We start from the raw sequence: 12099 nt of genomic DNA, 5'->3' as shown, positions 1-12099 counted from the left end.
GTAATTAAAAAAGGCTGTTTCCCCCAAAATTTATTCAATTCTCAGTCTTTGAGAATTTTCTTATGGACGAAAATATTGGGATAACAGTCTGAAAAATCAAAATTTAAAAACAGGCCGGGTACAGTGGCTCACGCCTGTAATCCCAGAATTTTGGGAGGCCAAGGCAGGTGGATCTTTTGAGTTCAGGAGTTTGAGACCAGCCTGGCCAACATGACGAAACCCCATCTCTACTAATATCATAAAAATTAGCCAGGCATGGTGGTGTGTGCCTGTAGTCCCAGCTACTTGGGAGGTTGAGGCACAAGTATGGCTTGAACCCGGGAGGTGGAGGTTGCAGTGAGTCAAGATCACACCACTACACTCCAGCCTGGGCAGCAGAGTGAAGCTATGTCTCAAAAAAAAAAAAAAAAAGCTGGGCACAGTGGCTCATGCCTATAATCCCAGCATTTTGGGAGGCTGAGGTGGGTAGATCACCTGAGGTCAGGAGTTCAAGACCAGCCTGGCCAACATGGTAAAACCCCGCCTCTACAAAAATACAAAAAAAAAAAAAACAAAAAAAATTAGCTGGGCATGATGGCCAGTGCCTGTAACCCTGTCTCTACTTCAAAAAACAAAACAAAACCCAAAATTATCTGGGCATGATGGCACACCTGTAATCCCAGCTACTGGGGAGGCTGAGACAGGAGAATCACTTAAACCTGGGAGGTTGCGGTGAGCCGAGATCGTGCCATTGCACTCCAGCCTGGGTGGCAAGGCGACACTGTCTAAAAAAAAAAAAAAAAAAAAAAAAAAAAAATTGAAAACAATCCAGAAAACATGCTTTCATTTCAAACTCAAACTCTCAATGAAATTATTTCTAAGAAAAAGAAAAGCAGTCACCAGGTGTTAAGTCTCTCGGCTTTTCTGCTTGTTCTGGTTGAGGTAGAAGAAATAAAACTAGAAGGAGAAGAGGAAGATGGAAAAAAAATAGACATTCTGCCCTCGAATTACCAGAATTAATTGAACTATTCATTTTCTTCTCTATCAGTTTCAAACCCAAGTTGCAGTAATGAGAGAGTCACTTACCAACAGATGGGGCTGAAATAGATCTCTGGAGATCTCCTGGATGTCGACTAGGAAAATAATCTCCAAACAGCACGTTTCCACTCTTTTCACATTTCTTTAGCAGGTGTTTATGTCTACCCAGCAGGCAAATAACCACTTAGTAAAAGAAGCGCAGTCCAGGCTGCTCTGGGCATTGTTCTATTGCTGCTGCATCATAATCATAATGTGCTGACATAGTCTCACAGTAAGAGAAGAAGGGCACTGGGGAGGAGCAGCCCTGCAGGTCTGCCCCTGAGAGGAAGTGTGGTCAGCATTCCCGTGGAGCCCCGACCACTCGGGAGTGGGCATTCAGGTGGTGGTGTGAAGTTTTCAGAAGATTTCTTGGAGAGAAAAGTCAATTTAGCAACAGTATAACCACGGAAAAAATATCATATTTTACATCATTGATCATTCAATTGATAATTTATTATTCAATTTCCCTGTATCCTAAGTTTCAGAGACTTAAACGTATTTAAGGCACTTTGAGACTCTGTGAAGAAAAGCATCAAAAGAATATAGCATTTTTAGAGGGAAACTGCTTAGAAACAGAGCTGAGGCCGGGCACAGTGGCTCACGCCTGCAATCCCAGCACTTTGGGAGGTCAAGGCAGGAGGATTGCTTGAGCCCATGATTTTGAGATCAACCTGGGCAACACAGTGAGACCCCATCTCTAATGAAAGAAAGAAATGCTTTTAAAGATGCACAAAATATAAAACTGTATGTATAACTTCATTTGGAGATTGTAAGTCTGAATTTGTGGCACTTTGTCAAATTGAGGTCTGTGAGCAATTAGCCCTCTTTGTCCCTCATGAGATGGGCCTGCCTGTTCACGCCTGCATGGGATCTTCTTAGCTGCATGTCCTAAGCTTGGGATATGAAGGTTTACTGCCACATTCAGTCCCTGGTGAGTGCAATGCAAGGTACATTCTTTCAGTCGGCTCAGTAATGAGTACTTACTATTTCCTGTGCATCATGCCATGCTGGACCACAAAGATGAACAGTCTCTGCACTCAAGAAGTTTACCATCAAGTGGAGAAGGGGTCATGTAAACAGAGTATTTCAGTGTTATGTAGTGATAAGATGGAGGGGTGACAGGGGATTCTGGGAGCACAGATGAAGGGCACTTAGTCCAATTGGGGGATTTAGGGAGAGTTTCATGGAGGAGCTAATATCCAAGCTAAATCCTGAAAGATTGGTCAGCCTAAGCAAAGGCACAGAGGCATGAAATGACAGGGTTTTGAGGGGTAACTACAAATGGTCTGGTGTTACATAAAGTTGAAGAGGAGAAAAAAAATGAAGTTCATGGAAGAAGGGCCTAGATTGTGGAGGGCTTTGAAAGCCATAACTAGGTGCTGAGACTTCATCTGCTCCAGTAGTTCTAATAAATAGTGTTACATGGAGAGATTTATGTTCTGAATTGATTATTCTGAGAGCAGAGTGGAGGATAGATTTGGGAAGGGCAATTCTGGAGATACTAAAGCCATGGTAGTAGCAGTGGCAGTGTCAATGGAAAGGAGGGGGTTAACTTGGGAACTATTAGTAGAGTCCATAGAATTTGGTGACTCACTGATGTGGGGAGGGAAAAGGTGACTCAGAGTTTTGGGAAGCTGGGTGAATGACGACGGTGCCATTAACTTGGAAACAAACTACAGGCAGAGGAACAGGTGTAGGAGGCAGAAAGAATGAGGTGCTTGTTTGCAGGAAACCTTGGTTAGCATGGTGCCTCGTATTAAACTGTTTAGTAAATGATTTCTTTCTTCTTTAAATGTTCAGTACCTTCCTAATGCTTTTAGAATATGTGACATGTATCATAAGGTATGTGTATATATTTAGTATTAAACTCAAGAGCCTATATATTTGTGAGCATGATCTGGCTCCATCCTGGTTTCAGTTCTTTCCAACTATATTTCAGACCACTTACACCACTCCCTCATCATACTTCTGTCTCCTTCCTGATGTTGCATTCTTTAAGCCATTTCCTGTCTGAAAAGCTCATCTCCCAACTCTTCACATGTGGGCTTATTTTCGTTTTTCAGAACCCAGCTCAGATGTCACCTGTTTAGAGAGCTGTTTCTCAATCACTTGGTCATTGATTGTCTCTCAGCTGCAAATGCACCACAGCATACTCTGCATTGAATTGCTGGAGCTCTGCAAACTACATTTCTCTCTCCAGCTAGCTTTCTGTTAGGTTCAATAATAGGTTGCATTAGACCAGAGGAGGCTGGAAAATAGGAGGGAAGAAATGACTTGTGTTCCCTCTAGTTGACCTGCTGTTTCTCTCAGTGTCACCTGGGCCACAGCAACTGGTTCTAGCCTGCATTTTGGTTGTTTTGTTTTTGTTTTTGACATTCTCAGAATCAGCAATTGGGCAGCGCCCTCTCCTTAGAGGGCTGAGTGCTGGCTCCAACGGGTCCGACCTCTGAGCTTCCAGGCTGTGATTCCCCTAACCTATCCCTTCCAACTCCGCAGCCCTAGTTGTGGGAGTTGCTTCTTCTAGTTGTCTCTGATATCTGTGTTTCCTTTGTGCTTTTTTTCTAGGCCTCCAACACCTATTTAACATATTCCTGCATTGAAGTCTCTCTGTTGAAATACTTAATGTGATTTCTGCTTCTTTAAAAATGGCTGGATCCTGACACAACCACTGAATCTGATTGAGGCTTCCACCCAGTCACTGTCTAACATGTCATTGAATGTTCTTCACATACTTTTCCTAACCTGCATTTAAATTGTTTTCCTTTCTCATAATCTCTCTTCTTCACTTAGATATCTGAGACTGTCTCATTCATCATTGTATTCTCAGTGCCTAACATGGAGCCTGGCATACTGTAGGAGCTTAAGAAATGCTTGTTAAATAAAATGAATGATTTCAAAAGACTGCAGGAGAAATACTGGTAGCTGGCCATACAAAATGGACAGGATTGAGCAAGTCTTTAACTTTTTGGTTCTAGGCCAAGTTATTGATGAATTCTGTAACAACGTAACACAGAGAGTCAAGCATAATGCTTCTTATAAACATGTCAGAATGCAATGCGTTATTTAATGTAGACCGATCCTCATTGGAATAACAAGACATACAGTTTATTTACTTTGAATCCTATACTTGTATAACCCCCTACCCCACTTTCTATAATTGGGAATGATAATGACTTACATTGTTAGGGTTTCATGAAGATCAAGAATTGCTAACAGGTTAGATCTACAACATTTTTTGATTAGCAAATAATTTTAAATATGAAAGCCATCCAAAAGAATCTACCTGCTGTAACATGCAACATCACCAAGCATTTACTTGATAAACATCGCCGGCTTATGTTCTTTTTTTCATTCTGGTATGATTTGAAACAACCAAAACACAGAACCAAAAAATCTGGTTAAAAAGGAACTGCTTAACTTTTACACAGATATAATCAAAACCTGAAAACATCTTCTATAGCCTTTTATGTAAGTATCAACTACTAAGACAAAAAAGACTTGTAATATGCTTCTTATATAATTTTAGTCAAATAAATGCAAATAGATTAGATAAAATTGATGTCCACGGTGCCAAGTAGAAATATTTTGTTGAACTTTAACATTTAAATGACATTTCCCCTGTTTCCACTTCAAGTGTGTTCATATCTTCTCCTTTTTCTAACTCAGAAGGAAAAATGTTCCTTTTCTTTCCCAGCTGAATTGGGCCACCAGGGTCCTTAAATCCAGCCCTTCTTTCCTCTTCTTTCTCCTTTTAGGATACTACTCTTGCATTGTTAATATGCCCACCACTGTTGTTTCTTTTTCAAAACCCACAAACCAAATCTTCCCTCCACTTTGTTATCAGTTCATGCTACTATTTTGTCTTTCTTTTTTCACACACAAATTCAGAAGAATTCATGTTCACAGTTTCTAGATTGTAATCTGGCTTTTGCTCTTAACCCACTACTAAAAGTGCACTCTTAGAGTTCACAAATAATTGCCTAATCAATAAGGCTTTTTGAGCCTTCATTCTTCTTGGTATTTCTTTTGCATTTACAGTTGATCCTTCTTGAGACTCTCCTCCTTGGTTTGTGGGACCCTGCACTCCTTCTCTTCTCTTCTACAAACTGTTTTTCCCCTGATGCCATTCATGGCTTTTTCCTCCAACACCCCAAGGCCTGTCCTCTTCTCTTGGCAAGGCTTTTCTTGATAATCGTTTCCATCCACCCTTGCATTTCAGATGCCACCTTTATGTGAATGATTCCCAAGGTTGTATAGAGTCAGTAACTCTTCTGTGAACCCCTAACCTGTACTTTCAAATGCCAGTGGGACATGTCTATCTTAGCACTCCTGGCATCTCAAACACATGCCCAAACTCAACTCCTCCATAAAACTCATTTTTTCTTTCTTTTTGTTAATGTTTAACATTTTCTCAGTCAGCCAAGAGGGGAGACTTTGAATCATCTCTCCCTTCTTTAACTTCCTTTCCAAAACTTGAAATCAGCCATAAAATTCTTTCCATTCTTTTCTCTCCAGAGATGTATCCATCTGTTGGGACCTTCCCATCACCATCATCATCACCTCTACCCCCTCACCTGCACAATTGCTATAACTTAACTGGTGTCTTTCATTTATTTCTCTCCATTCTAGTCTATCTGCCTGAAGGCTGCCAAAGCATTTTCCCTAAAATGATATCTCTGATCATGATACATCCCTGATCAAGAATCTCTAATGGTTTTATTGTCTCTAGAATAAATCTAGACTCTTAATTTGGTACTTAAGAACTTTAATACCAAATAACTTTAATAACTTTTGGGCCTTAAATCAGTACTTTTTCAGTCTCCCAAACATCTTATACCTATTTTGTTTCTATAACTTAGGAGTTTAAGAAGATAGACTGTAGGCTGAGTGTGGTGACTCATGCCTGTAACTCCAGCACTGTGGGAGGCTGAGATGGGCGGATCACTTGAGCCTAGGAGTTCAAGACTAGCCTGTCTCTGCAAAATACAAAAAAAATTAGCCAGGTGTGATGGGTAGTCCCAGCTACTCAGGAGGCTGAGATGGAAGGATCACTTGAGCCCATGGAGGTCAAGGCTGCAGTAAGTTGAGATCAAGCCACTGCACTCCAGGCTGGGCAACAGAGTGAAACCCTATTTCAAAACAAAACAAAACAACAACAAAAGAAAAACAGAATATAGGTGGGGCACAGTGGCTCATGCCTATAATCCCAGCGGATCACCTGAGGTCAGGAGTTTGAGACCAGCCTGGCCAACATGGTGAAACTCCATCTCTACTAAAAATAGAAAAATTAGCTGGACATGGCAGTGCATGTCTGTAATCCTATCTACTTTGGAGGCTGAGGCAGGAGAATTGCTTGAACCCAGGAGGTGGAGGTTGTAGTGAGCTGAGATTGCGCCACTGTACTCCAGCCTGGGTGACAAGAGCAAGACTCCATCTCAAAAAAAAAAAAAAAAGAGTACAGACTGTAGAGTCAGATTGCTGAATTTGAATCCTTGCTCTCTCTCCTACTATCTATGTGACCATGGACAAGTTTCTTAATCTCTGTGCCTCAGTATCCTCATCTGTAATACAGGAAAACCAATGCTTATAGGGTTGTGAAAATTAAACATATAGAAAGTATTTAGGATAATGCCTGGCCTACAGTAAGTTCTACATAATGTGTTTTATTGAGAAAATATTTACTGATGCTTGTATATATGCACATATGCCAGAGACTCTTCTAGGAATTTGGGGATAACAGGAATGAACATAATAAACAAAAATCTCTACCTTTGTGGAGCTTAATATATGACAAGCACTGCTCTCAGCACATTTCATATGTTTAATTTCCACGACAACCCTATAATTGTTGTTCTTCCTATATTACAGGTATAGAAATTATTCTATAATAATTATCATTAATTACCTGTCATTCTCTGTTTTTGGAATACCCTTTTTCCTGTGCTATCATCTTCAGAATTCTACCATCCTTCAAGATGCAATAACATCCGCTGGGCATGGTGGCTCACAACTGTAATTCCAGCACTTTGGGAGTCCGATGCAGGAGGATCACTTGAGGCCAGGGGTTCGAGGCTGTAGTGCACTATGACCATGCTACTGCACTCCAGCCTGAGCAGTAGAGCAAGACTGTGCCTCTACAAAAAAAAAAAAGACCCACTAACATGCCATCTTACTCCTTGAAATCTCATCTGAATTCTTCCAGCCCTTAGAATCTGTATTATGGCATTTATCACATTCTATACACTCTACTATATATTATCAAATATATTAAATATTGTGGTTATTTGCATGCATTTTTGTTATCTCCCTAATGAAGTGTGATGTCAGGTGCTCTGCCCTATTCATGTTTGTAAATAGTAGCATGATGTACTTTGTACCTAAGAACACAATAGCTGCTTAACAAATACTTCTTGAATGCATGTACATAAAAGGATTCTTTGCATACTCTCTCATTTGACCTCTATTAAATAACCTTATCTTCTTCAACTGTAAATATGAAATGAAAATATCACATATCAGTATCACATATTTGTTTACTATTTGGCCTTTACTTACCATCCCTTGACATTTTGTTTACTACTAGGCCAATTTTTGTAGTTTGCTTTCCTGAGCACATTTTACAGTATATTTAACATCTTTCTGTTACTACCATTTGAAAAGTGCCCCTAAGTTTTTATTAAAGGAGTCATTGTGGATAGAGTATATTTTACCTATTGTGTTTTCAATGGTCAGCACATATATTTTTTCCCATTTCCTTACTAACACAGTTGAAAAATTTCAAGGTGCTCATCTGTAATTTTTTGGTTCATTGCTTATTTTTTTCTCCATTTCAAAGAACTGTAGATGTTCGAAATTGACTTTTATGGCATCTAAAATATGAATTTTTTTTCCAAGTCATTAATACCCTTCCTCTAAATTTGCTTGCTATTCTCCAGCTATGACTGGAAAGACCAGACCAACTACAGGTTCTCCTACCTTCTCATCTGTATTTTCACATGCTACAGATCATAATGCTATGATCACATTTTTTCCCAAACATTGTAGTAAGATACAGAGTTACAATATACCATATTTTAAATCTTCTTGGTAGGCCATCTTAACTATTCCTTTTATTAGGCAGAACCCTATCAGAATGGCATGACATTCTTCTCTTTTTTAATAACGAGGCCAACACATTACATTTTTAAATAATGATCAAGGAATTTTTTTTATTCATTAAGTTTCAGTATCATTACAGAAAATGTTATGATACAGAGTTGTTTAACATTATTTTGTCTTTGCTCTTGATTTCCACATGAATGCTGGTAACACTAGTATCTGTACAAGATCAGTCTTTGATTTTTTTTTTTGTTCTGTACAATTTTAAATGTATTGGTTAAAAAGGCTGTCAGCACTTAAGGAAGCATTTTTTCTTCAGTTTGTTTGTTCAAATAAAAGGTGTCCAGTTACTGCCCAAGAGTACTGTACCATGAGGCTATTGGGGCGAGAAACCTCCCTGGATGCTCTGCAGGGGATGGTTCTTGAGGCAAGGCAGAGCCTCCCTCCACCCAGTCAGTCTTCTTTTGGCACTGTGCACATAAACACGAGATACATGAGAAAGAACAAGCAAAAGCTCTCTGTAAAGCAGTTATGAAGCATACTAAGAAGGGAAATCCAAGTATTGCCTACGCTAGTATAAATAAGCAGACAGCCTTGATTTAAGAGCATAAGTAGTTGTATTTTAAAGATGAGAAAAACACAAGTTCTGCAGGCACCTACCGCTGTCTACTAAAAGCTATCGCTATCAGACCTAGCATTGAACACACAAAGCAATTTGCAAGAAAGGAAAAATTTGCCTTGATATAATCAGAATAGAATTGTTTGTTAAGATTTATTTTTAGGTGTTTTTTTCTTTAAAAGATATTTAAATTCATTTGAAATATAGTTCAAGATGTTGACTATACAGATCAACTTTTATCCAAATCGGGAAAACTAGCTGTGCCGTTGCATATTACAGGATACAGTCAATGATATGTGGACATGCATCAAAGCTTTCTCCTGCTGGTGACCATCATAGCCGTCCAATGACCATGACATCCACCACCTCGCCTTTGTGGAGCTCCACATACTGTTCTGTCTTTGGAGGTAGCATCAACAATCCATTGGCACTGCGCATGCTCATCAGACGGCTGCTCATTTGATTACCTAGAAAGAAATACTCTTATTACAGCAGCACAAGCATCATGGCATACACATTTGGGCCCTTGTAGACCTTTTCAAAATGTAAACAGACAGAAATGCAGGTCTTCAAGAGGAGAAGGGATGATCAAACTTTCCAGTATCTTTTTCAGGTGGCCATGATACTATATCCTACCACCAGCTCATTCAAACTTTAAAAATAAACATTAGAAATTCTTGTTTGAAAGAGTAAAACCAGGATTTTATAGCATTATGCAAAATGCCACAGAATTTCTCAATTCAGGCTGAAATGTTATGCGTGTCTGAAAAGGGAGGCTTTATAAAAACCTATTAAAATAATAATGACAATAATGGTAGCAGCTACCATTTCTTTACTAAGTGCCAAAGTACTAGGCACTTTACTTAAACACCTTATTTGATTCTCACAAGACTCAAAAAATTCTTAGGTAACTTGCCTAGGATCCTGCTAACTAGGTTGGTGGCCAATTTGAATGCAGCTCTCTCTGATGGCAAAGCTCATGAACTTGGTCACTGTTAGCTGATGTTTTTACTTAGTCGTACAATTTTTCTGGAGTCACATCAAAAGTTAGGCAAAATATGACTAGGGAAGTTGGGAATAACAGTTTAAAGTCTAGTGGAGGTCACTATAGAACTCTGAATTATCAATATTGATTTTTCTGCCCTTCGAATTTACCAATAAGTAGGGTATGGTAGAGGCAACAGAGAACCACATTATAAATTGGGCTTTCATCTCACATTTCAAGATGGTATAGCTAGAATCTCCTCCTTTTCCTACAAAGTTATACTCAGAACTTATTGGTTGAACAAACATATCAAATCTTCTGTAATTCCAGATTTATTACAGAATATTAGTCAATGATATGTGGACATTCTAAATGTTTATCTAGAAAATATGGCTCAATAATATAAGTAAACTTCTAATAGTTATTTTTTAACTTTTGCTATACTGTTTAGGAATAATTTGACTCATCTAACTTTTCAAAAAGGAAAATGTATAATAATTACAAAATCAGCTATAACCAAGGAAGATTATATATAAATTTGTGGTTTAACAGGATAGGTGCCTAGGAATATCTGTAGATGTGAATGACTAACCTGTACTCTGTGCCCAAGGTAGTGGTTCTTGGTGATGCCAAGTTAGTATACACCGATGGTATTCTGGACGAGGATCGAGTTTTACATCACATGATAACTACAGAATAAAGAAGAAAAGAAAACAAACTTGGTCACCTGATCATCTGACAAAACTACAAGATGGTAGGGGTTGTGTAAAGAATATACTGGACATGGAGACTATCCTTGGTATTCTGTTGTTGCTATCACTACCACCTTATGTTCTTTTTCTTTTTAAATAACATTCAATTAAAATGTATTTTTTCTTTTGACACAAGGTCTCACTCTGTTACCTAGGCTGGAGTGCAGTGGCACGATCATGGTTCACTGCAGCATTGACCTCCTGGGCTCAAGTGATCCTCCTGCCTTGGCCTCCTGAGTAGCTGGGACCACATGCATGTGCCACCACACCTGACTAATTTTTATTTTTTTTGTAGAGATGGCGTGTTGCTATGTTGCTCAGGCTGGTCTTGAACTCCTGAGCTCAAGCAATCCTCCCATCTGGGCCTCCCAGAGTACTGGATTCATAGGCATGAGCCACCATGCCTGGCCACCTTATATTCTTAATACAGGAAGTCCAGGGGTTGGGTTGCTCTGGTGAAAAGAGAAAAGAAGGCTAAGAAGATGGTGTTCAGCTTTGGTTTGTCTGGGAAAGGCTTTATTTCTCCCTTGTTCCTGAAGGATAGCTTTGCTGCATGTAGTATTTCTCGCTGGCATTTTTTTTTTTATCAGCACTTTAAATATATCATTCCCTTCCCTTCTGGCCTGTAAGGTTTCTGCAGATACATCTACTGTTAGTCTAATATGGACTTCCTTGTATGTATGTAATTCTTTGTCTTCAACTTTTGACAAATTGGGAAGGATCTTTTGGGTTGAATATATTTGGAGACCTTTGAACTTCCTGGATCTGGATGTCTATATCTCTCAACAGATTTGGGATGTTTTTCAGCTATTATTTCATTAAATAAGTTTCCTATCCTCTTTCCCTTCTCTTCTTCTTCTGGACTCTGATGATAAAAATATTTGTTGATTTAAATTCAGGAAGTACAGAGAACACCACAAGGATATTCCTCGAGAAGAGCAACCCCAAGGCACATAACCGTCAGATTCACCGAGGTTGAAATAAAGGAAAAAATGTTAAGAGCAGCCAGAGAGAAAGGTCGGGTTACCCACAAAGGAAAGCCCATCAAAATAACAGCAGATCTCTCAGCAGAAACCCTACAAGCCAGAAGAGGGTGGGGGCCAATACTCAACATTCTTAAAGAAAAGAATTTTCAACCCAGAATTTCACATCCAGCCAAACTAAGCTTCATAAGTGAAGTAGAAATAAAATCCTTTACAGACAAGCAAATGCTGGGAGATTTGCCACCACCAGGCCTGCCTTACAAGAGCTCCTAAAGGAAGCACTGAACATGGAAAGGAATAACCGGTGCCTATCACTGCAAAAATACGCCGAATTGTAAAGACCATCGATGCTATGAAGAAACTGCATCAACTAACGGGCAAAATAACTAGCTAGCATCATAATGACAGGATCAAATTCACACATAACAATATTAACCTTAAACATAAATGGGCTAAATGCCCCAATTAAAAGACATAGACTGGCAAATTGGATAAAGAGTCAAGACCCATCAGTATATGCTGTATTCAGGAGACCCACCTCACGTGCAAAGACACAAATAGGCTCAAAATAAAGGGACGTAGGAAGATCTACCAAGCAAATGGAAA

At 39.2% G+C, this 12099-nt stretch overlaps 2 protein-coding genes and 1 long non-coding RNA gene across 47 annotated transcripts in view; 1 reads left to right on the top strand and 2 right to left on the bottom strand.

Annotated features, from left to right (window-relative positions):
- GARIN2 (golgi associated RAB2 interactor family member 2) overlaps window positions 1-1196 on the bottom strand; it is a 37102-nt gene extending 35906 nt beyond the window's left edge. The window contains exon 1 of the mRNA XM_045397553.3: window positions 1066-1196. The gene's annotated coding sequence lies outside the window, so the exon portion shown is untranslated. The remainder of the gene's footprint in view (window positions 1-1065) is intronic.
- Window positions 1-7753, top strand: part of LOC141407295 (uncharacterized) — a 59462-nt gene extending 51709 nt beyond the window's left edge. The window contains exon 2 of the long non-coding RNA XR_012415887.1: window positions 7013-7753. This is a non-coding gene — a long non-coding RNA (uncharacterized lncRNA). The remainder of the gene's footprint in view (window positions 1-7012) is intronic.
- Window positions 7754-8236: 483 nt separating this feature from the next.
- The window catches only part of GPHN (gephyrin), a 734620-nt gene continuing 730757 nt past the window's right edge, over window positions 8237-12099 (bottom strand). For all 45 annotated transcript variants that reach the window (XM_073997568.1, XM_073997563.1, XM_073997564.1 and 42 more), the window contains 2 exons: window positions 10351-10447; window positions 8237-9240 (listed from right to left, as the gene is read on the bottom strand). In XM_073997568.1, the coding sequence (XP_073853669.1) occupies window positions 9107-9240; window positions 10351-10447 (231 nt within the window). In that variant the 3' untranslated portion in view covers window positions 8237-9106. The remainder of the gene's footprint in view (window positions 9241-10350; window positions 10448-12099) is intronic.

This window comes from Macaca fascicularis, chromosome 7 (genome assembly GCF_037993035.2).
Source record: "Macaca fascicularis isolate 582-1 chromosome 7, T2T-MFA8v1.1".
Taxonomy (NCBI): Eukaryota; Metazoa; Chordata; class Mammalia; order Primates; family Cercopithecidae; genus Macaca; species Macaca fascicularis.
The sequence above is the reverse complement of the archived record's forward strand: the minus strand, read 5'-3'. Positions and strand labels throughout refer to the sequence as shown.